Source organism: Schistocerca nitens, chromosome 6 (genome assembly GCF_023898315.1).
Source record: "Schistocerca nitens isolate TAMUIC-IGC-003100 chromosome 6, iqSchNite1.1, whole genome shotgun sequence".
Classification (NCBI taxonomy): Eukaryota; Metazoa; Arthropoda; class Insecta; order Orthoptera; family Acrididae; genus Schistocerca; species Schistocerca nitens.
The window spans coordinates 627,522,886-627,544,134 of NC_064619.1; the positions used below are offsets into that span (position 1 = coordinate 627,522,886).

A 21,249-nucleotide genomic window follows, 5' to 3' on the forward strand; every position below is an offset into this window, starting at 1 on the left:
AAACCAAAAGTATCAGTTTGACTCAAAGAAATGCTTCCCACATGAGAGGGTATTAAGATCCTACTGGTTAACTGCCAGAGAATTCACAACAAAGTGCCAGAATTTGAAGCATTTCTAAAATGCAGTGCAATTTACATAATACTAGTTACAGAAATATGGCTAAAAACAGAAATAGACAGTAAAGGGGTTTTGTTTTTAGGAAAATTTAAGTGTATATCAAAAGGATAGGTTAATGGGAAATGGATGTAGTGTATGTGTCACAGTAGACAAGAAATTCATATCCACAGAGATATAAATTGAAGCTGCATGTGAGATTGTGTGGGCAAGACTCAATAGCTGAGGTGCCATAAAATTATAATTGAGTCCTTCTTTCAACCATCGTATTCAACTCCTGATGTAACTAAAAACATTAAAGAGGATATCAGTTTTCTAGTACATAAGGTCCCCAGTCATACTGTGTTAGACGAGATTTTAAACATCTGTTTATCGATTAAAATAAGTACAGTTTTGTTGGTTATTGGTATGACAAGACATCTTGTGAAACATTACTAAATGCTTCTCTGAAAACTACCTAGAACAAATAGTTCAGAATCCCTTTTATGATGAAAGTATATCGGATCTAATGGCAACAGACAGACATGACCTCTTTGAAGATGTCCACATTGAAATTAGTATCAGTGACCAGGAGGCAGTTGTAACAACAATTACCAAAGTACAAATTGCAACTGAAACGAGTAGTAAGATGTAGGTGTTCAGTAATCTATTTACAGAAAACATGAAGAAATTCTAGTCTTATGTGAAAGCTGGTAGTGGCATCAAACTTAGTGTTCAGTCACTTATGAATGAGAGAGAAACTGAAATTGAGGGTAACAAAGGAAAACTGGAAATGCTTAACTCTGTTTTCAAATGTTTCTTTACAAAGGAAACAGGAGTAATGCCCCAGTTTGATTCTTGTATCATTGCAAAGATGAGTGAAATAGATGTTAGTGTCAGTGACCCTGAGGAGCAGCTGAAATTGTTAAAACTGAACATAGCTCAAGGACCTGAAAGATTACCTACTGGATTCTACACTGAATTTGTGACGGAATTCACCCATCTTTTAACCATAACATACCAAAGATCCTTTGAACAAAAAATAGTGCCCAGTGGTTGAAGAAAGCACAAGTCGCACCCATCTACAAGCAGGGCAGCAGAGATGGTTCATAAAACTGTGCCTTGACATCTATTCATTGTAGTCTAATGAATTATTTAGGAATAAAGGAGATGACTCACCGAAAGGCAGAAGCACTCCGTAGTTGACAGGTACACAAACAGAAGATACAGAGCTTTGCTTTGTTAGCTTTTGGAATGAAACTCCTTTTTCAAGCTTGTAGGAGAAACAAACAAACACAAACACACACACGCATGCATATTCACATGCCTGTATCCCTACATTGTGCTCAGTGTTTGTGTTTGTGTGCCTGTTTCTCTTACAAGCCTGAGAAAGGAATTTCATTCCAAAAGCTAACAGAGCAAAGCTCTGTACCTTCTGTTTGTGTACCTGTCAACTACGCAGTGCTTCTGCCTTTCGGTGAGTCATCTTGTTTATTCCTAAATAATTTGTTATTCTCAACTAGAATGTTCCATATATTATTATTCATTGTAGACTCTTAGAACATTTTCTGAGCTCAGATGCGATGAGGTATCTCAAGCAGAATGACCTCCCCCATACCAGCCTACATGAATTCCAAAAATATCGATCATGTTACACCCAACTTGCACTTTTCTTACATGACATCTTGGAACGGATCTGGGCAGTCAGATTAGATGCAACATGCAGTATTTCTTGACTTCTTAAAAATATTTGAGTCAGTACCACACATATACTTATTATTGAAAGTACAATCATATTGGTTTATCAAGGGACATTTGTGACTAAATTGAGCTTTCTTTGTGGAGAAGTCACAGCATGTTGTCTTGGATGGAGAGACATTGACAGATGTAGGAGTAACTTCAGGTGTGCCAAGAGAAGTATGTTGGGACTCTTAATATATTCATGTTGTATATTAATGACCTTGCAGACAATATTAATAATAACCCCAGACAATTTACAGACGACACATTTATCTATAATGAAGTACTGTCTGAGCAAAACTGCACAAATGTAGGGTCAGATCTTGATAATATTTCAGAGTGGTGCAGAAATTGGTAACTCACTTTAAATATTCAGGAATGCAAAAAGTGCATTACACAAAATTGGAAAATGTAGTATCTTATGACAACAATATCAATGAGTCACAGTTGGAATTGTTCAATTCTTGCAAATAGCTGGGTGTAACAACTTGTAGTAATATAAATGGAATGGTCACATAAGCGCAGTTGTAGGTAAAGAAGGTGCAGATTGCACTTCATTGGTAGGATAGTAGGGAAATACAATCAGTCTGCAAAGCAACTTGCATAGAAAACACTTGTGTGACCCATCGTAGGAAATTACTGAAGTGCATGAACCCATATCAAGTAGGACTAACGGGATATGTTGAACTGGTACATGAAGGGCAGTGTGAATGGTGACGGGTTTATTTGTCCTATGAGAGTGTGTCACAAAAATGCAGGAAGGACTGAACTGGCAGATACTTGAAGGTAGAAGTGGACTATCCCTTATAAGCCTACTTATAAAGGTTCTAGACATGTATGTAAGCATGTACTACAACCCCCACACATCGCTTCCATAGCTTCACGAAGACATGAGCAGACTAATTGCAGGAAGCACAGAGGTGTTTAAGTGATTATTCTCTCCGAGTTCCATATGTAAACTGAATGGAAAAAAATCATAATAACTGAACAAATAAGATGTTTGTTCCCTCTGCCCTGCCCTTCACAGTGATTTGGGGTGCATAGGTGTCATGTAGATGTTCTTTGGTGTATTTTTCATACTACTGCAATAATAATCTTATGATATTGAGAAGTTTGAGCATGCAGGGATCTGCCAGAATGAGTTTTACTTCTACATGTAGAAAAATGGTTACAAAACTACTAAACATGATCCTCTTTCTGAGTTAACATTGCAGAAATATGTTGCCAGACAAAAATTAGTACACACTTGTAGAGGCCTCCAACTAACTCAAGACTTATTACACTGGGCAACAAAAAAAGATTTTTTTAAAAAAGTCTAGGGTTTTCCCACTGAATTAGACTAATTTTGATGCCCGAAAATGACCTTGGTTTTGTTCTATCAGGTCAGGATTTTTTGCTACAGAAATTTTTAAAAATCGATTTTTCGTAAAAAAAACAAATTTCTTTGTATCATCTGCTGAGAAACCCCGGAAGATTTTTTCCGTTTTCCTCAAGAAATAAAAGTCAACGTATGCAAATTCATTAAGTTTTTATTTACTCCATCAAATTAAATAAGCATATTTATCATAATATTAGTATAACAATGAGCGGTACGTGACACAAAAGTTCAGAGTTCACGGCATGAATCGGCGTTTCTTCGATTCCCGTTTGTGAGCAGCTGCTGGGTTGTCTCTCTTCAGCATCCAGCAGTAGTCCGCCATCATGACTGCGTCCCACCTCCCCTGGTACCTATCCTCCATTTGGCGCATGTCCTGATTGAACCTTTCTCCCTGCTCGTCGCTCATCGCCCCAAGGTTTTCAGGAAACTTCTCCATGTGTGAGTACAGGAAGTGCATCTTTATACTCATCAAACACCCGAGCTTTTGAAAGGCCTCTATCATGCTGCTGATGAGTCTGGCGTGGTTTGCTGCCTTCGTGTTCCCCAGGAAGTTGTTCACCACCTGCACAAACGATTTCCACGCGGCGCACTCTAACGTGTTCATGGAGTTTTCGAACTCTGTGTCCTTTATGAGCTGCCGTATCTGTGGCCCATCGAAAATGCCGGCCTTCAGCTTCTCAATGGTCAGTCGCGGAAAGGCTCGGCACAGGTAGTGGAAGCACCTCCCATCCTTGTCCAGAGCACGCGTGAACTGTTTCATTAACCCAAGCTTCATGTGTAGCGGTGGGATCAATATCTTCTCCCAGTCAACAAGAGGTTCGTTTATGATGTTTCTCGCACCAGGTACTAACTGCTCTCGTGGCGGCCACACTTTCTTTACATAGTGCTGGGCTCTGGCTCGACTGTCCCACATACATATAAAGCATGGGTATTTCGTGAACCCGGACTGCTGACCAAGTAGAAAGTTCACCATCTTGAAGTCGACGCAGATGATCCATTGGTGCTGCTCATATTGGATTTTGTCGAGCACATACTTCACTGCTTCATATTTCTCTACGAGAGTTGTGGAGTGAGCAAGAGGGATTGAGGCGAACTCGTTCCCGTTGTGGAGGAGCACACACTTCAAAGAGCGCTTGCAGCTGTCAATAAAGAGTCGCCAATCTCTCGGATCGTATGTAGGAGCCCCGAGTTTAACAAGAAGACCGGCAACATCTCGGCAGTACACTAGGTCTTCCTCCTGGCAGAAGTAGCCCATGTAGTCCTCATGCCTTCTACGAAAGAAAGTGATACGCGTGTCCTCGCCAAGTAGATTTTTCTCTTTGAGTCTGGAGGCCAACAGCTCGGATGAAGTCTTCGACAAGCTGAGATCCCGAACAAGATCATTAAGCTCACATTGTGAAAAGAGCTGCCGACCATCTTGTGCTTCATACTCCTCGTCTGCTATATATCCTCCCTCGTCTGCAGTGGTGGCCTCGTCGTCGATGTTAGGAAGCTCTGTGAACGCTGGTACAGGAATTTCTTCGCAGTGAGCAACTGGACGGCGGGCAGATGGAAGGTCGGGGTACTGGAGGCTGTGCTGATTCTTCCGGTTGATGCCAGTAGTATTGATGGCGCAGAAGTAACAATCCGATGCATGGTCCAAGGGCTCCCTCCAAACCATCGGAATCCCAAACTTCAGTGAAGTTTTCGTGCCCTTCGTCCACCGCCGGAGGTATTCCACGCACTTCTTGCAGACCGTGTGCGGTGCCCAGGGCTTATCTTGGTCACTCAGCTTGACTTGAAAGTAAGCCTGGTAGGCGTTCTTCACAAATCCCGTGATGTTCTTCCTGTCCACTGAAAGCGTGTATTCTCCGCAGATGTAGCAGAAAACGTCTGGATTGTTCATGCGTGAACGTCGCGCAGAAGCCATATCAATCTGAAATAGTAATAGAAATATGCAGTTGACTGTCAGACAATAAAAATTAGAATAAATTTTATACTATAGTAAGAAAAAAAAGGCATCTATTGGAATGATTAACTGTTACAATCTTAAAGGCTTCTTTTGTTTTCATATGTCCTGAATAATCCCCTTAAAACCCCTAATATTAGCATATTGAAGCCTATAAAAAGGCTTACATTTCAGGGAAAAATGGTCATGTAGGCCTATGGCTGTATCTCAAAAAGTTGACCTGATAGAGCAAAATCAATGTGATATTCGGACTCAGAACACCAAAATTAGTCTAAATCAGCTGAGAAACCCATGGCGTTTTTTTGGTTGTTGCCCAGTGTTATTGAAACGGTGCATATGGAGTGCATGAAATGATGACATTTACAGATTAATAACACAAGTGGTTCTGAGGCGCCAGGCATCGACCCATGCTGTAACGCTCACATTAGTACTTGATGTAGCCTCCACGGGTGGCAATGAAGGCACTGTTTCCGGCATCCAGTCAATCATACAGATGGTGGATACTATCCTGGACTATGTTGTTCCACAACAGCTCGACCTGTTCATGTAGGTCTGTAAGAGTTCTTGGTTGACAAGTCACACAAACCACTTCTCATCCCATCACATCCTACACATGGTCGATTGGAAACCAGTTTGGAGATTGTGCTGACCAGGGAAGTTGCTGCAACTCTTGCAGAACACATTGAGTTTAACGGGCAGTTTATGGGCAAGCATTATCCTTTTGAACAACACATCACCTTCCTATAACAGCAAAAGAATGGGTCTAACAACATTCTGAACTTACTGAGTGCAGACCATCAGGTCTGGGATGGGGTCGTGTGTCTTGGATAAATGCACTGTACGAGCCAGCATCCACTAGGTTTATGTCATACACACAAACGACCATCACTTGCATGCAGGCAGAATCTGCTTTCATTGCCAAAGATGAATGTGTGCCATTCTGTCTTACAAGTGATCCTCTGCAGCACCAGTCGGGGTTGATGCTGCAGCATGAGTGGAAGATGTACTTGAGGTATGCCTATCTGTCCTCCCACTGGTAATAACCAGTTTGCAACAGTTCGTGTTGACACATCTGGACTCACAAGCCCTCTTTTCTGTGCTGTGGTAGCTGTGCAATCTGACACTGGTGCCCTTACAAAATGAGAATCCTGGTGGTCATCTTTGCTGCATGGATGTTCAGAACCTTGTGTATAGGTGTGAGAATGTTCACGAGGCCACCGATACCAGCGTTGTTGCATAAATGACACAGCATGTCGAGTGGCAATTCTGTGAAAGAACCATCCCACCACTTGGAAGGTCACGGTTTGACCCCTTTTAAACTTGCTCAGTTGGCTGTAGAAAGAACAATTACGTCTCCATGGTGGCTGCATGTTTGCTTCACACATTTGCACCACACGAGCCTTCTGGCTGGGAGCATCCACCCCAATAGTTACGTGGTCAGCGTGACAGAATGCTATACAAAGGGGCCCGGGTTCAGTTCCCGTCTGGGTCAGAGATTTTTCTCGCTCAGGGACTGGGTGCTGTGTTGTCATCATCGTCGTCATCAAAAGACTTGCACCAGGCCCTAGCCACATGACATTTCGTTTTGTTTCTGGCTGTGAGCAATCCCTATTAAAGGGTAACACTATGGCACTCTGGTAGCTATGCCACCAAGCTATCTTTTGGTGAACGACATTGAAACCATTATCAGTATGTCTGCTCTGCCCCAGGTGATACATGCCATCATCAGATCAAAATCAGCGTCAGTGTCATCTTTCCACATCTCTCTCTCTCTCTCTCTCTCTCTCTCTCTCTCTCTCTCTCTGTCTCTCCTTTTCTTTCCAGTGTGTATACAGTATACCTACTAATGTTTTCATGTAATAATGTAAGAGTAACACTTTTTCTGACTCCTCTTGTGTTTCTCTTTCACTCTTTAGGTATTAAGTGTATCGAAAGATGGACTTGCTGTAATTTGGAGTACACAGACAGGAAAGAAGCTGTCTGAACTAAAATGGAATGCACCAGAAAATGTCAAATATCTATACAAGAGATGCAGGTAATAACATTATTGTTTCCTTGTTGTGGCTTCATATTTTCTTGTGGTGTTTCAATGCTTACAAAATTGGTTCATTGTATACATTTGAGTAATTAATAGAGATGTGTACTGTGCTGGGGGTGGGGGGGGTGGGGGTGGGGGGGAGAGAATGCACTGCTGTCACCTTAGCAAATGTCTTGTGATTAGGGTGTAGTGAGGTTTTGTACTGACATGACAGTTGATTATGATGTAGGGAAAAATTCACAATTCCATTGTTTTCATCAATAAACACTTCCGGGCTAAGTTGCCGTGGTCGATCTGTAAAACTTCTTCTCCCTAACGTTTCGTTCTCAACTACGGAGAACATCTTCGGAGGTGAGTCAACGACTGGCTGCTAGGAGCTGGGGCCGCCGCTTATATGGATATCGTAGAGGGCGCCACGTCACGTGGCGTCGATGTGCAGCTATCTCTGGCTATCGTCTGTTCTCTCGATTGCAGGCAATCGATTGTCACGGACTGATGCAACGTCGACCGCCATATCTTATCCAATTTTAATCCTTCTTCTTTACGATTAAAATTGTATTGATGTTTGTGGATTTCAATTGCCTCTCTACACATACGTGTATAATAATGCGACGTCATCGCTAGCACGCTGGTTTCACCAAATTTTATTTCGTGATCTCCATCCTTAAAAACATGGAGATCACGAAATAAAATTTAGCCCGGAAGTGTTTATTGATGAAGACGCCGGCCGTGAAAGCCTACATGGAATGATTCCATTGTTTTGTTTTTTATCATGACCACATCTTGAAAACCTGAAGTGTTTATTCCTAGTTTTTGATTTAGAATTTTTTGTTTGGAATGAAATAGTGGGCCTATTTTGAATCTCCATGAAATCATCTGCAGGAGTGTGGAAAACCACCCCAAAAATCGTGACCAGAGTATTGTTTTGTGTAGCTTATCAGTTTACCTCAAATAAACAAACAACCACAACAACAATGTGTGTTTCATAAAATCATTTATCTTCCAGAAATAAATACATTGTAATGGAATGCTTTATTAAGACACAGAATTTTTCACAGTTTTTCCCATTTTCAGTTTTTTCTTTCGACATACTTGTGGTACATAGGCTGCAGGATATTTTGCTTCTGTGAAGGTTCCAGTTTTATCAATCTGGATAAACTGTTAGTAATTAGGTTCCATGAAAATGGAAACCATACACACACGGGAAAAAATTGTGTGCACACATGCCCCTCTCCCCATTGTCCATTCACCAGATTTAATGCAGCAACCCTCATGCAGCATTTCCAGCATTGTCAACTAAATTTCTTCTTCTCTATTGGTAGTATTTTTAAAATGCTTCAAGTAGCAAATGCTGCTTAGTGTTCCCTCTGCATTGTTTACTGTATCTTATTCAAAGACCGGGAAAAAAAAAATCCTGGCCTAACCTAGCACAAAATAACTATCAGACCTCTGGCCGTGTACACTTACTTAAATTTCATTTGCAGACTTAAACAGTGACATGTGAAAAGCAAAATTTCCTTGGTTGTTGTTGTGGTCTTCAGTCCAGAGACTGGTTTGATGCAGCTCTCCATGCTACTCTATCCTGTACAAGCTTCTACATCTCCCAGTACCTACTGCAACCTACATCCTTCTGAATCTGCTCAGTGTATTCATCTCTTGGTCTCCCACTAAGATTTTTACCCTCCACGCTGCCCTCAAATACTAAATTCGTGATCCCTTGATGCCTCAGAACATGTCTTACCAAGCGATCCCTTCTTCTAGTCAACTTGTGCCACAAACTCCTCTTCTCCCCAATTCTAGTCAATACCTCCTCATTAGTTATGTGATCTACCCATCTAATCTTCAGCATTCTTCTGTAGCACCACATTTCGAAAGCTTCTATTCTCTTCTTGTCCAAACTATTTATCGTCCATGTTTCACTTCCATACATGGCTACACTCCATACAAATACACTCCTGGAAATTGAAATAAGAACACCGTGAATTCATTGTCCCAGGAAGGGGAAACTTTATTGACACATTCCTGGGGTCAGATACATCACATGATCACACTGACAGAACCACAGGCACATAGACACAGGCAACAGAGCATGCACAATGTCGGCACTAGTACAGTGTATATCCACCTTTCGCAGCAATGCAGGCTGCTATTCTCCCATGGAGACGATCGTAGAGATGCTGGATGTAGTCCTGTGGAACGGCTTGCCATGCCATTTCCACCTGGCGCCTCAGTTGGACCAGCGTTCGTGCTGGACGTGCAGACCGCGTGAGACGACGCTTCATCCAGTCCCAAACATGCTCAATGGGGGACAGATCCGGAGATCTTGCTGGCCAGGGTAGTTGACTTACACCTTCTAGAGCACGTTGGGTGGCACGGGATACATGCGGACGTGCATTGTCCTGTTGGAAGTTCCCTTGCCGGTCTAGGAATGGTAGAACGATGGGTTCGATGACGGTTTGGATGTACCGTGCACTATTCAGTGTCCCCTCGATGATCACCAGTGGTGTACGGCCAGTGTAGGAGATCGCTCCCCACACCATGATGCCGGGTGTTGGCCCTGTGTGCCTCGGTCGTATGCAGTCCTGATTGTGGCGCTCACCTGCACGGCGCCAAACACACATACGACCATCATTGGCACCAAGGTAGAAGCGACTCTCATCGCTGAAGACGACACGTCTCCATTCGTCCCTCCATTCACGCCTGTCGCGACACCACTGGAGGCGGGCTGCACGATGTTGGGGCGTGAGCGGAAGACGGCCTAACGGTGTGCGGGACCGTAGCGCAGCTTCATGGAGACGGTTGCGAATGGTCCTCGCCGATACCCCAGGAGCAACAGTGTCCCTAATTTGCTGGGAAGTGGCGGTGCGGTCCCCTACGGCACTGCGTAGGATCCTACGGTCTTGGCGTGCATCCGTGCGTCGCTGCGGTCCGGTCTCAGGTCGACGGGCACGTGCACCTTCCGCCGACCACTGGCGACAACATTGATGTACTGTGGAGACCTCACGCCCCACGTGTTGAGCAATTCGGCAGTATGTCCACCCGGCCTCCCGCATGCCCACTATACGCCCTCGCTCAAAGTCCGTCAACCGCACATACGGTTCACGTCCACGCTGTCGCGGCATGCTACCAGTGTTAAAGACTGCGATGGAGCTCCGTATGCCACGGCAAACTGGCTGACACTGACGGCGGCGGTGTACAAATGCTGCGCAGCTAGCGCCATTCGACGGCCAACACCACGGTTCCTGGTGTGTCCGCTGTGCCGTGCGTGTGATCATTGCTTGTACAGCCCTCTCGCAGTGTCCGGAGCAAGTATGGTGGGTCTGACACACCGGTGTCAATGTGTTCTTTTTTCCATTTCCAGGAGTGTACTTTCAGAAACGACTTCCTGACTCTTAAATCTACACTCGATGTTAACAAATTTCTCTTCTTCAGAAACGCTGTCCTTGCCATTGCCAGTCTACATTTTATATCCTCTCTACTTTGACCATCATCAGTTATTTTGCTCCCCAATTAGCAAAACTCCTTCACTACTTTAAGTGTCTCATTTCCTAATCTAATTCCCTCAGCATTGCCCGACTTAATTCGACTGCATTCCATTATCCTCATTTTGCTTTTGTTGTTGTTCAGTTTATATCCTCCTTTCAAGACACTGTCCATTCCATTCAGCTGCTCTTCCAGGTCCTTTGCTGCCTCTGACAGAATTACAATGTCATCAGTGAATCTGAAAGTTTTTATTTCTTCTCCACGGATTTTAATACCTACTCCAAATATTTCTTTTGTTTCCATTACTGCTTGCTCTATATACAGATTGAATAACATCGGGGAGAGGCTACAACCCTGTCTCACTCCCTTCCCAACCATTGCTTCCCTTTCATGTCCCTTGACTCTTATAACTGCCTTCTGGTTTCTGTACAAATTGTAAATAGCCTTTCACTCACTGTATTTTACCCCTTCCACCTTCAGATTATTGATTAAAACTTGCTCTGCTGCCCACTCTATAGCTCTTCAGGTATGTGATTGTCTAGGTGATATGACTGTGACCATTGTTCCACACAAAACTTTATACATGGTCCAAGGAATCCACTTTCACAGAGAACTTACACTGCAGACAGATTAGGAACTCCAGACTAATGTCAGGTGGCAAGTCAGACAATTTATCAGACATGTACGAAAAGGACCTGAGAACAATCATGAGTACAGAAGCCTTTATCTTAGCCTTTGAAGGGAATATCCTACTGGAGAAAGTTGAGGTCATGGTGTAGAGGTGTGATGTGTAACTGTATGTCTCACTGCTTATGATGTCGAGTGAGGTGATACAGTGGTTAACACACTGGATTCACATTCAGGAGAAGGACAATTCAAACCCACATCTAGCCATCCTGATTATGTTTTCCATGATTTCCCTAAATTGGTTCAGGCATATGCCAGGATACTTCCTTTGAAAGGGCATGGCCAACTTCCTTCCCCATCCTTCCCTAATCACATCCACCTTTTTGTGTCAACTTTGTGGAACATCACCTTCCACATTTGCCAGTTTGCCCAGTTTTCAGGAAAGAACAAAAGGTCCAAGGATACAAATTTATTGACTGTCTGGTGTATACTGAGGCACGGAAGAAATATGAATGCTTACATCTTGTGGATATGACAATAAATTATCCTAACATCACAACCATCACTTCCTTTACCTCTGCCTTCCCCAAACCAGATCTCCTATCTTCCTTCTCGCTTGTGATTCCCTTGCTGCCTTCTTCAGGAACTGTTTACTGCATCCAGCCAGAGAAGCATTCTTCTTCTTCACCGTCTACCAGTGACAGGGCTCCCTCTCCCCGGCAACAACAATGGCTGAAGGGGGCACAGCCTGTGGATACCACAGCTGTCTGCTGTCCCTGCACCCAGTGGAGATAAACTGTTGAGTGAACGTTGCTCACCAAAGGTTACAAAGGAAAAGAAGAAGAACAAGAACTGGGACAAGGTTCCTCTGGTGCCCCTGGAGGTGCCAGATCCCCCATTGCAGTCGGATTCTGAACCAGTGTTTGTGGATATGGTTCCATCCCCCTGGTGACAGGTGGCCCTGTGGCATGACCAGTCCTCCTGACCCCTTTGCACCTAACCTGGGCTCCGGTCACATGATCATTAAGAGGAAATGTAATGGGTACTACTGTCACCTGCCAGAACACCACCACCTTATTTCCTCTTTGTCTGCAGTTTGCATTGCTCTCCAAAAAATGAACTTCACTCACGACCACTCTCCAACGCTCTGTGGTTGTTGTGCATTCTGTCAGAACCAGGTATCGGGGGAGGGGGCTGTACTTTGGTTCATACGGATGTTGTCAGTGTGTGGTTCCCCTTCGTACCTCGTTGGGGGCAACAGCAGTGCAGGTATAAATGATTTCAGTGATTACCAGTTGCAACATCTACCTATCTCCAGACAGGCCACTTACTTATGTTGATTGACCACATTCATCCAGAAACTCCCCCTTCCTCCTTTTCTCATGCTTGGGACTTCAACACACACCATCCCATCCCATATGAGGGAGTACCACTGCATTTGGAAAGGGCCTTCTAATTGACCAGCTTCTCACAGATCGTGCTCTGTGCCTCCTTAGTGATGGTTGTCCAACCCGCTTCAGTGCTGCCCTCGGCAGATTTTAGCTATTTATCTAACAGTCTCTTCCCCTAATCTTGTGGCTTCGTTACATCAGTAATTACAGGGCAACCTTTTTGACAGTTACCAAGTTGTTCCCTTGCCACAGCCATACAGACTACCACATTGGGCACTTCACAGAGCCAACTAGCTCCACTTATGTTTCACTCCCTGTCAAGCTGAATTCTGTAATGCACTCTACACAGACTGGGAACTGCTTCAGTTTCTTGCCTCGTCCTGCAACACTGTCCCAGCCACTGATTCACTGTTAGATGATCCAACAGCTAAATGTTCTCCAAAGGCAACATCTCCTCAGGTTCTTCAACTGTCTTTGGTCTCACTGTGCCTTCTCTTCACAATGGTGAGATAGTGTAGCTGTCCAAATCCATAAGCCAAGAACCCAAAATCTCTTGACAGTTACCAGCTGATTAACCTGACCAACATACTCTGTTCACTGCTTGAAAGGATGGTTGCCTGATGGGGTTCTTTAATCTTGGGGCCCCTGTCAGCGTGGTTTCCAGCAGCGACAATCAATAGCCAACCATCTGGTTAGGTTGGAAACAGCAATCTGACAACCTTAGTTGAAAAAAACCATGTTGCAGTCTTTTCTGACCTGCACAGGGTGTAAGACACCATTTGGCATTATCACATTTTATTCACCATACCATGTTTTATTTGTCAGTTTTTGTACCATCAGTTGTTCCAGGTTAGAGTTGGCACTTCACTCAGCTCCCCACAGGTCAAAGAAAATGGCATCACAAAGGGCTGTGTGTTGAGCGTCACTCTCTTCTTCATCATCATCATCATCATCCATGGGCCAGTGACCTTTTTTGGGGCTAACGGTAACCCCTGCATTGTGTGTTGACAATTTTTGCGTTTGGTACAGCTGAATGACAGCTCCAAGGTGCCACCGGCAGGCCCCTGCATGTGTTTTTTCCCGTGGTTTCTAATTCTCTCCCTCAAAAATCTGGGTCATTCATTTCTGCCATCGTACGACAGTCCATCCTGACCTGGAACTCTGATTAGGTACCCAGCACCTGGACATTGTAATACAGTCCCATTTTTGTGGGCCTCCTTTGTGATAAAAAGCTGACTTTGCTGCCCCATACCCATCACCTGAAGATAATCCGCATGCCAAAACTGAATGCTCTCTGCTTCCTTGCCCACGTTTTATAGTACAAATAGTGGTACTCTTATCCATTTGTACTGGGCACTACTTTTGTTCTGACTGAACTATGATTGTCAAATTCATGGCTTGGTGGCTTCTTCAGCATTGAACTGTTAAGCCCAGTCCACCATAGTGGCAAGCAACTGGCCACTGGTGCCTTTCAGACTAGTCCCGTAGACTGACACCTCGCTGAAGTGGGGATCTCCCCTCTACAGATGCAACGGTACCAGCTCTTGGTCTTCTATACAATCGTCATCAAACACCTCTCTGACCATCCCACATATCCCATTCTCTTTGCATACAAGAGGTGTGATCCTCCCGATACTCACCATCAAGTGGTGTTACCATTTGGAATGTGCCTCACTTCCCTCTTCCAAGATCTCCATCTCCTTTCCCTAGACTGTGCTTCCCACCTTTTCTAATGCATTCCCCATTGGATGGTACACAGGCCACAAATTAGGACCAATCTTTTCTGAGGTCCTAAAGGGTTTATTGCCCCCATGACCTTTCAGCATCTATTACATCCAGTTCATCAAGATTTCCAGGGTGCTCCCATTCTTTACACAGACAGCTGTAAAATTGTATATCAGATGGGATATGCTTTTTCAACTCCTGATAGTATGGAATGCCATTCACTTCTGGGAACTTGCAGTGATTAGTCAGAGCTGACAGCATTAGCAGAGCCCTCCATTTTATTAAACGAGCCCTCTTTGACCATGTTTTAAAATGTAAGAACTTAGTGAGCTATCTCCAGGCTATTGATGGATGCTATTCTTGCCACCCTTTTTTCTCCAATGGTCATGAACACCTCAGTGACCTTGTCGTGCTGCCTGCTCAGTTGTCTTTCTGTGCATCCCAAGTCATGTGGGTACCCCAGGAAATAAACTGGCTCACGATTTGGCTAGAGGAGCACTTACTCACTCTCCATTCGCTTTGCCGATCTCAGGCATGTATTTGCGGGTGCACATGAGACCTTCGCTCACTCAGAAGTGGAACGACATCTGGTGGTCTACTTCCCCATCTAATAAACTCCACACAATTGAGAAAACTATTGCAGCATGGCAGTCTCCCTTTCGCTTCTCCCAGGAGAAATCCACAATCATATGTTGTCTCCACATCAGTTATGGCAGGTTAACCCATAGTTTTATTTTGTGTAATGAGCCATTCCCACATTGTGGTCGTGGACTCTTACAGGCAGTAGCTCATATTGTGTTGGCAGAATGCCCCCTCCTTTAGACCCTCCACACTAAGTATGGAATTCGGGACACATTTCCCCTACTATTGGCAGATGATCATGGGTGGTTGACCTTGTTCTTGGTTTTCTCATTAAAGTGGTTTTTATTCTCAGTTACAGTGTTTTAATCTACCTCCAGAGCAAGTACAGGGTGGTTGGGGATGTGGCATCTGCTGCTGCATACTAGGTCTGGGGGCTACCTGACCCCACCTCCTTGACCAGGCTACTGTTTTACCCCTCTTCTACTCTGTTTTAATTGCCTTTAGATTCTCTTTGCCTCCTGTCTGCCACACCTCATTTCCTATTCTAAGTGTTGCAGTCTGTTGAGTAGTTTATGCACTTGACCGTAATGGATGATAGGTTGGTCAGCTGTGGATGGGACGTTTCCTGTTGCATGCAGAGCCCTGAAGATTACCACCTATTGACTTCCCCTTCCATTATGTTTTTAGCTTCCTCAGTTTTACAGTTGCGAATCTGCCAAATAGATCAGAAAACATTCTCGGTGGATGTTTCTACTTTGAGATGCACCATTCTTGGATCAAGGGACTGATGGCCTTGTTGTTTGGTCCCTTATCCTCCTCCTCCTCTCCCAATCAACCAACCAACTTTTTTAACCTGTTGCTGCTCCCCGATGAAGGAACTATTAGTTGCAAAAATAAGATAGTCTGTCAGATTTACTGTCGTGACTGATTTTGCCAGTATAAATAGTGTTCTTGACCCCACAAGTAAAAGATATCATTAATACCGATTTTCAAAGCATCATACAGTCAAAAGGAGTTTTTGATATTTGCACCAACTGTAAGAAAACACACTCTCGACTGTACAAATGACGATATGCCATAAGGTAAACACTTGCTCACATAATCATGTAAACATAAACAAATACACACACAATTTGACTCTGAACAGCATCAGTCAAATTGATTGTGTTCTTACAGTCCTCTGGCTTTGTATTTTGTGGCCCATTAAGTATGTCTATTACTTGCACATAGCACTCATTTACAGTACTTTTTACTGGTGCTTCCAACAGTTTTCAATGTACTTCCTTCTTCCTCAGACTCGAAAATAAAATCCTTTGAGTGGGAACCAACCTTGCATATTTGTCTGCATTAAAAACAATACCCAAAATGTACCTATTAGAACTGTATACCCAATGGTGACACCTCCAGTAATCAACCCTAATGTCATTTGAAAATTAACAACTTTATACTAGCTCCAACAGGCTCTGTTATCATAATACCCCTAACAGAAACTGGGGCCAACCCACACTTCTCACAAATCATATTGAACAAGCTTTCCATGCCCTCTGAGGAATTCTCAGTTTCTGAAAAGTCCATGCCTCGCTGCCATAAGCCAAAACTGGTGATACATACTGATTGTAAACTTTCCTTCTTAGACACTTTGTGTAAGATTGCTGCCCTTACTTGCTTCTATCCAATTTTCATATCTTGCCCATTAGATGAACTGATTGGTACTTAAGCAGTTTTAAATAATCAGATTGATGCCCCCAAGTTAAGCTTCTGTTCAAGTACTTTCTTTCCCCCAGAATACCTTAATGACAGCCAGCTAGCAAATAAGAAGTTTCGTTATATTTTTACACATTACATTAGCAATCTTCTTCTTACTCTTCTTCTCTTTCACAGTTATTGGTTCCTTAACTCAGTCCATTATTTGTAATTGACTTAATCCTTCTGGAAGATATTACTTAAAATTGTGACATGCGATTTATTTCAGTGATCTCGGCTAGGGTGGTTTGTGGACGTACAGAAGAGATGTGGAGCAGAGTGTGGAACGGGTAGCCAGGGCAGGGATGTGTGCGAGTTGTGCTTGTATAAATGTGTGGTTGTGTTTTACTGAATCTGACGGAGGACATTTTCTGATAGTGTAGTCTACTTTTAAATGTTCCTCTCTGTAGCTCGAGGCCTCCTGTGTGTGGTGAGTAGTAATCTATCCTAATCATATTGCTGTTATTTAATTCCTGATTTTCCAATTTTCCATATTTTGTGTGTGTGTGTGTGTGTGTGTGCGCGCGCGCGCATGCACGTGCGCATAATTAACTAGTATTTCTGATCCTGTCTTTGAGAGAATAATAAGCTGAAAACATTGCCTATACTCTCTCTGTTGAGGACATCAGATAAAACACACACAACTTGTAATGTTGTAATTTTCAGGTTTGGAACAATTGAAGGAAACTCGAAAAATAGCTGTTTGTTTACTCTAAGCAACCCTTTTGGAAAAGCTGGTAAGCTAAAGTCATATCTTCAAAAGTGGGATCCAGCAGAGGCATCACTCAAAAAGTCATTTGAATTTGATGAAAGTCTTTCTGCACTTAGTGTGTCAGATGATGGCAAATTTGTAGCAGTTGGAACTATGTTCTCTGGTAGTGTGCACATACATATTGCATTCAGTTTGCAGGTAAGAGAAAATTATAGCATACATACCTTGCTCTCAATCTGTGTGGAAGCATGTGTTTACTAACATTTTAGTCTCTTTTTTACTTCATACGTAGTAGCCAGCTTTTAATATTCTCCTTATGAATTTGGTAATATTCTCCTTATGAATTTGGTTGGTCACTTCCAGTTCATAAATTTTCATTTTTCTGTAGTTTTTATCTGTCTCCATGTGGCATTTAGGTTGTCAGTGTTGGTGCTACCTCCATGCTCACAACCCCCCCCCCCCTCCCCCCTTTTCTCACATTTGCCCATATTCCTATCCTCTTCTCTTTCTGTTTAGTCATGTCCCTACCCCCTTGCTCCTTCTACATTTAACACATTGATACAGCCATCTCTACCTGTTACATTGTCAAAATTTAGCATGGAAAGATCTTTGGAATTTATTATGCATGAACTTCCAGCAATGTGACATACATCTGAATTATGATAGTGAAAGAAATAATTTTTAAGGTATGTGATTGTGTTTTATACACCTGGAGAGTTTTTGTCATAGTATTCTACACTTTATATCCAGTTTAGATTATCAACTGTCATTATTCCCCATTGATCCAAGCTTTCCTTTATTCCATTTTATTTCCGCCAACGCGGACTCTTCGAGTATTTACTGCAATAAATAATTATAAAAAGCATTGTTATTAAGCTGTTTTTAAATGTTTACAGTTGTTATAAATATAATATAAGTGTTGTTAAATTAGTGGAAGTGTCAGGGAAGTATAAAATAACATTAAACAGGGTAAGAAGTGTATTCTTCTTTTCGCACCTGTAGCACGAATCCTAGGCCTAATTTCACGCGCGCGAATCGTAAGTAAGCAGTGAATTAAACTTATAGGTAAACGTTTCCAGTTAGTATAAATATAATATAAGTGTTGTTACATTAGTGGAAGTGTTAGAGATGTGTTAAAGAAGATTAAATGGGGTAAGAAGTTTATTTTCCTTCTCGTGCCTATAGCACGAATTTTAGGCTTAAGTTCACATGTGCATATCGTAAGTAAACAGTGACTTAAACTTATATGTAATCGCCAATTTTTTTATTCAGTACTCTGTCAATTTATTTATGTTGTTGTTGTGGTCTTCAGTCCCGAGACTGGTTTGATGCAGCTCTCCATGCTACTCTATCCTGTGCAAGCTTCTTCATCCCCCAGTACCTACTGCAGCCTACATCCTTCTGAATCTGCTTAGTGTATTCATCTCTTGGTCTCCCTCTACGATTTTTACCCTCCACACTGCCCTCCAATGCTAAATTTGTGATCCCTTGATGCCTCAAAACATGTCCTACCAACCGATCCCTTCTTCTAGTCAAGTTGTGCCACAAACTTCTCTTCTCCCCAATCCTATTCAATACCTCCTCATTAGTTATGTGATCTACCCACCTTATCTTCAGCATTCTTCTGTAGCACCACATTTCGAAAGCTTCTATTCTCTTCTTGTCCAAACTAGTTATCGTCCATGTTTCACTTCCATACATGGCTACACTCCATACAAATACTTTCAGAAACGACTTCCTGACACTTAAATCTATGCCCGATGTTAACAAATTTCTCTTCTTCAGAAATGATTTCCTTGCCATTGCCAGTCTACATTTTATATCCTCTCTACTTCGACCATCATCAGTTATTTTACTCCCTAAATAGCAAAACTCCTTTACTACTTTAATTGTCTCATTTCCTAATCTAATTCCCTCAGCATCACCCGATTTAATTTGACTACATTCCATTATCCTCGTTTTGCTTTTGTTGATGTTCATCTTATATCCTCCCTTCAAGACACTGTCCATTCCGTTCAACTGCTCTACCAAGTCCTTTGCTGTCTCTGACAGAATTACAATGTCATCGGCAAACCTCAAAGTTTTTACTTCTTCTCCATGAATTTTAATACCTACTCCGAATTTTTCTTTTGTTTCCGTTACTGCTTGCTCAATATACAGATTGAATAACATCGGAGAGAGGCTACAACCCTGTCTCACTCCTTTCCCAACCACTGCTTCCCTTTCATGCCCCTCGACTCTTATAACAGCCATCTGGTTTCTGTACAAATTGTAAATAGCCTTTCGCTCCCTGTATTTTACCCCTGTCACCTTCAGGATTTGAAAGAGAGTATTACAGTTAACGTTGTCAAAAGCTTTCTCTAAGTCTACAAATGCTGGAAACGTAGGTTTGCCTTTCCTTAATCTTTCTTCTAAGATAAGTCGTAAGGTTAGTATTGCCTCACGTGTTCCAACATTTCTATGGAATCCAAACTGATCTTCCCCGAGGTCCGCTTCTACCAGTTTTTCCATTCGTCTGTAAAGAATTCGCGTTAGTATTTTGCAGCTGTGACTTATTAAACTGATAGTTCGGTAATTTTCACATCTGTCAACACCTGCTTTCTTTGGGATTGGAATTATTATATTCTTCTTGAAGTCTGAGGGTATTTCGCCTGTCTCATACATCTTGCTCACCAGATGGTAGAGTTTTGTCATGACTGGCTCTCCCAAGGCCATCAGTAGTTCTAATGGAATGTTGTCTTCTCCCGGGGCCTTGTTTCGACTCAGGTCTTTCAGTGCTCTGTCAAACTCTTCTCGCAGTATCTTATCTCCCATTTCGTCTTCGTCTACATCCTCTTCCATTTCCATAATATTGTCCTCAAGTACATCGTCCTTGTATAAACCCTCTATATACTCCTTCCACCTTTCTGCCTTCCCTTCTTTGCTTAGAACTGGGTTGCCATCTGAGCTCTTGATATTCATACAAGCGGTTCTCTTCTCTCCAAAGGTCTCTTTAATTTTCATGTAGGCAGTATCTATCTTACCCCCTAGTGAGACAAGCCTCTATATCCTTACATTTGTTCTCTAGCCATCCCTGCTTAGCCATTTTGCACTTCCTGTCGATCTCATTTTTGAGACGTTTGTATTCCTTTTTGCCTGCTTCATTCACTGCATTTTTATATTTTCTACTTTCATCAATTAAATTCAATATTTCTTCTGTTGCCCAAGGATTTCTATTAGCCCTCGCCTTTTTACCTAATTGATCGTCTGCTGCCTTCACTACTTCAACCCTCAGAGCTACCCATTCTTCTTCTACTGTATTTCTTTCCCCCATTCCTGTCAATTGTTCCCTTATGCTCTCCCTGAAACTCTCTACAACCTCTGGTTCTTTCAGTTTATCCAGGTCCCATCTCCTTAAATTCCCACCTTTTTACAGTTTCTTCAGTTTCAATCTGCAGTTCATAACCAATAGATTGTGGTCAGAATCCACATCTGCCCCTGCAAATGTCTTACAATTTAAAACCTGGTTCCTAAATCTCTGTCTTACCATTTATAATCTATCTGATACCTTTTAGTATCTCCAGGATTCTTCCAGGTATACAACCTTCTTTTATGATTCTTGAACCAAGTGTTAGCTATGATTAAGTTTTGCTCTGTGCAAAATTCTACAAGGCGGCTTCCTCTTCCATTTCTTCCCCCCAATCCATATTCACCTACTATGTTTCCTTCTCTCCCTTTTCCTACTGACGAATTCCAGTCACCCATGACTATTAAATTTTCGTCTCCCTTCACTACCTGAATAATTTCTTT

At 42.6% G+C, this 21,249-nt stretch overlaps 1 protein-coding gene across 1 annotated transcript in view; it reads left to right on the forward strand.

Annotated features, from left to right (window-relative positions):
- The window catches only part of LOC126262981 (prolactin regulatory element-binding protein), a 144,372-nt gene that overhangs the window by 103,076 nt on the left and 20,047 nt on the right, over window positions 1–21,249 (forward strand). The window contains exons 5-6 of the mRNA XM_049959931.1: window positions 7,076–7,194; window positions 17,415–17,658. Of these exons, the coding sequence (XP_049815888.1) occupies window positions 7,076–7,194; window positions 17,415–17,658 (363 nt within the window). The remainder of the gene's footprint in view (window positions 1–7,075; window positions 7,195–17,414; window positions 17,659–21,249) is intronic.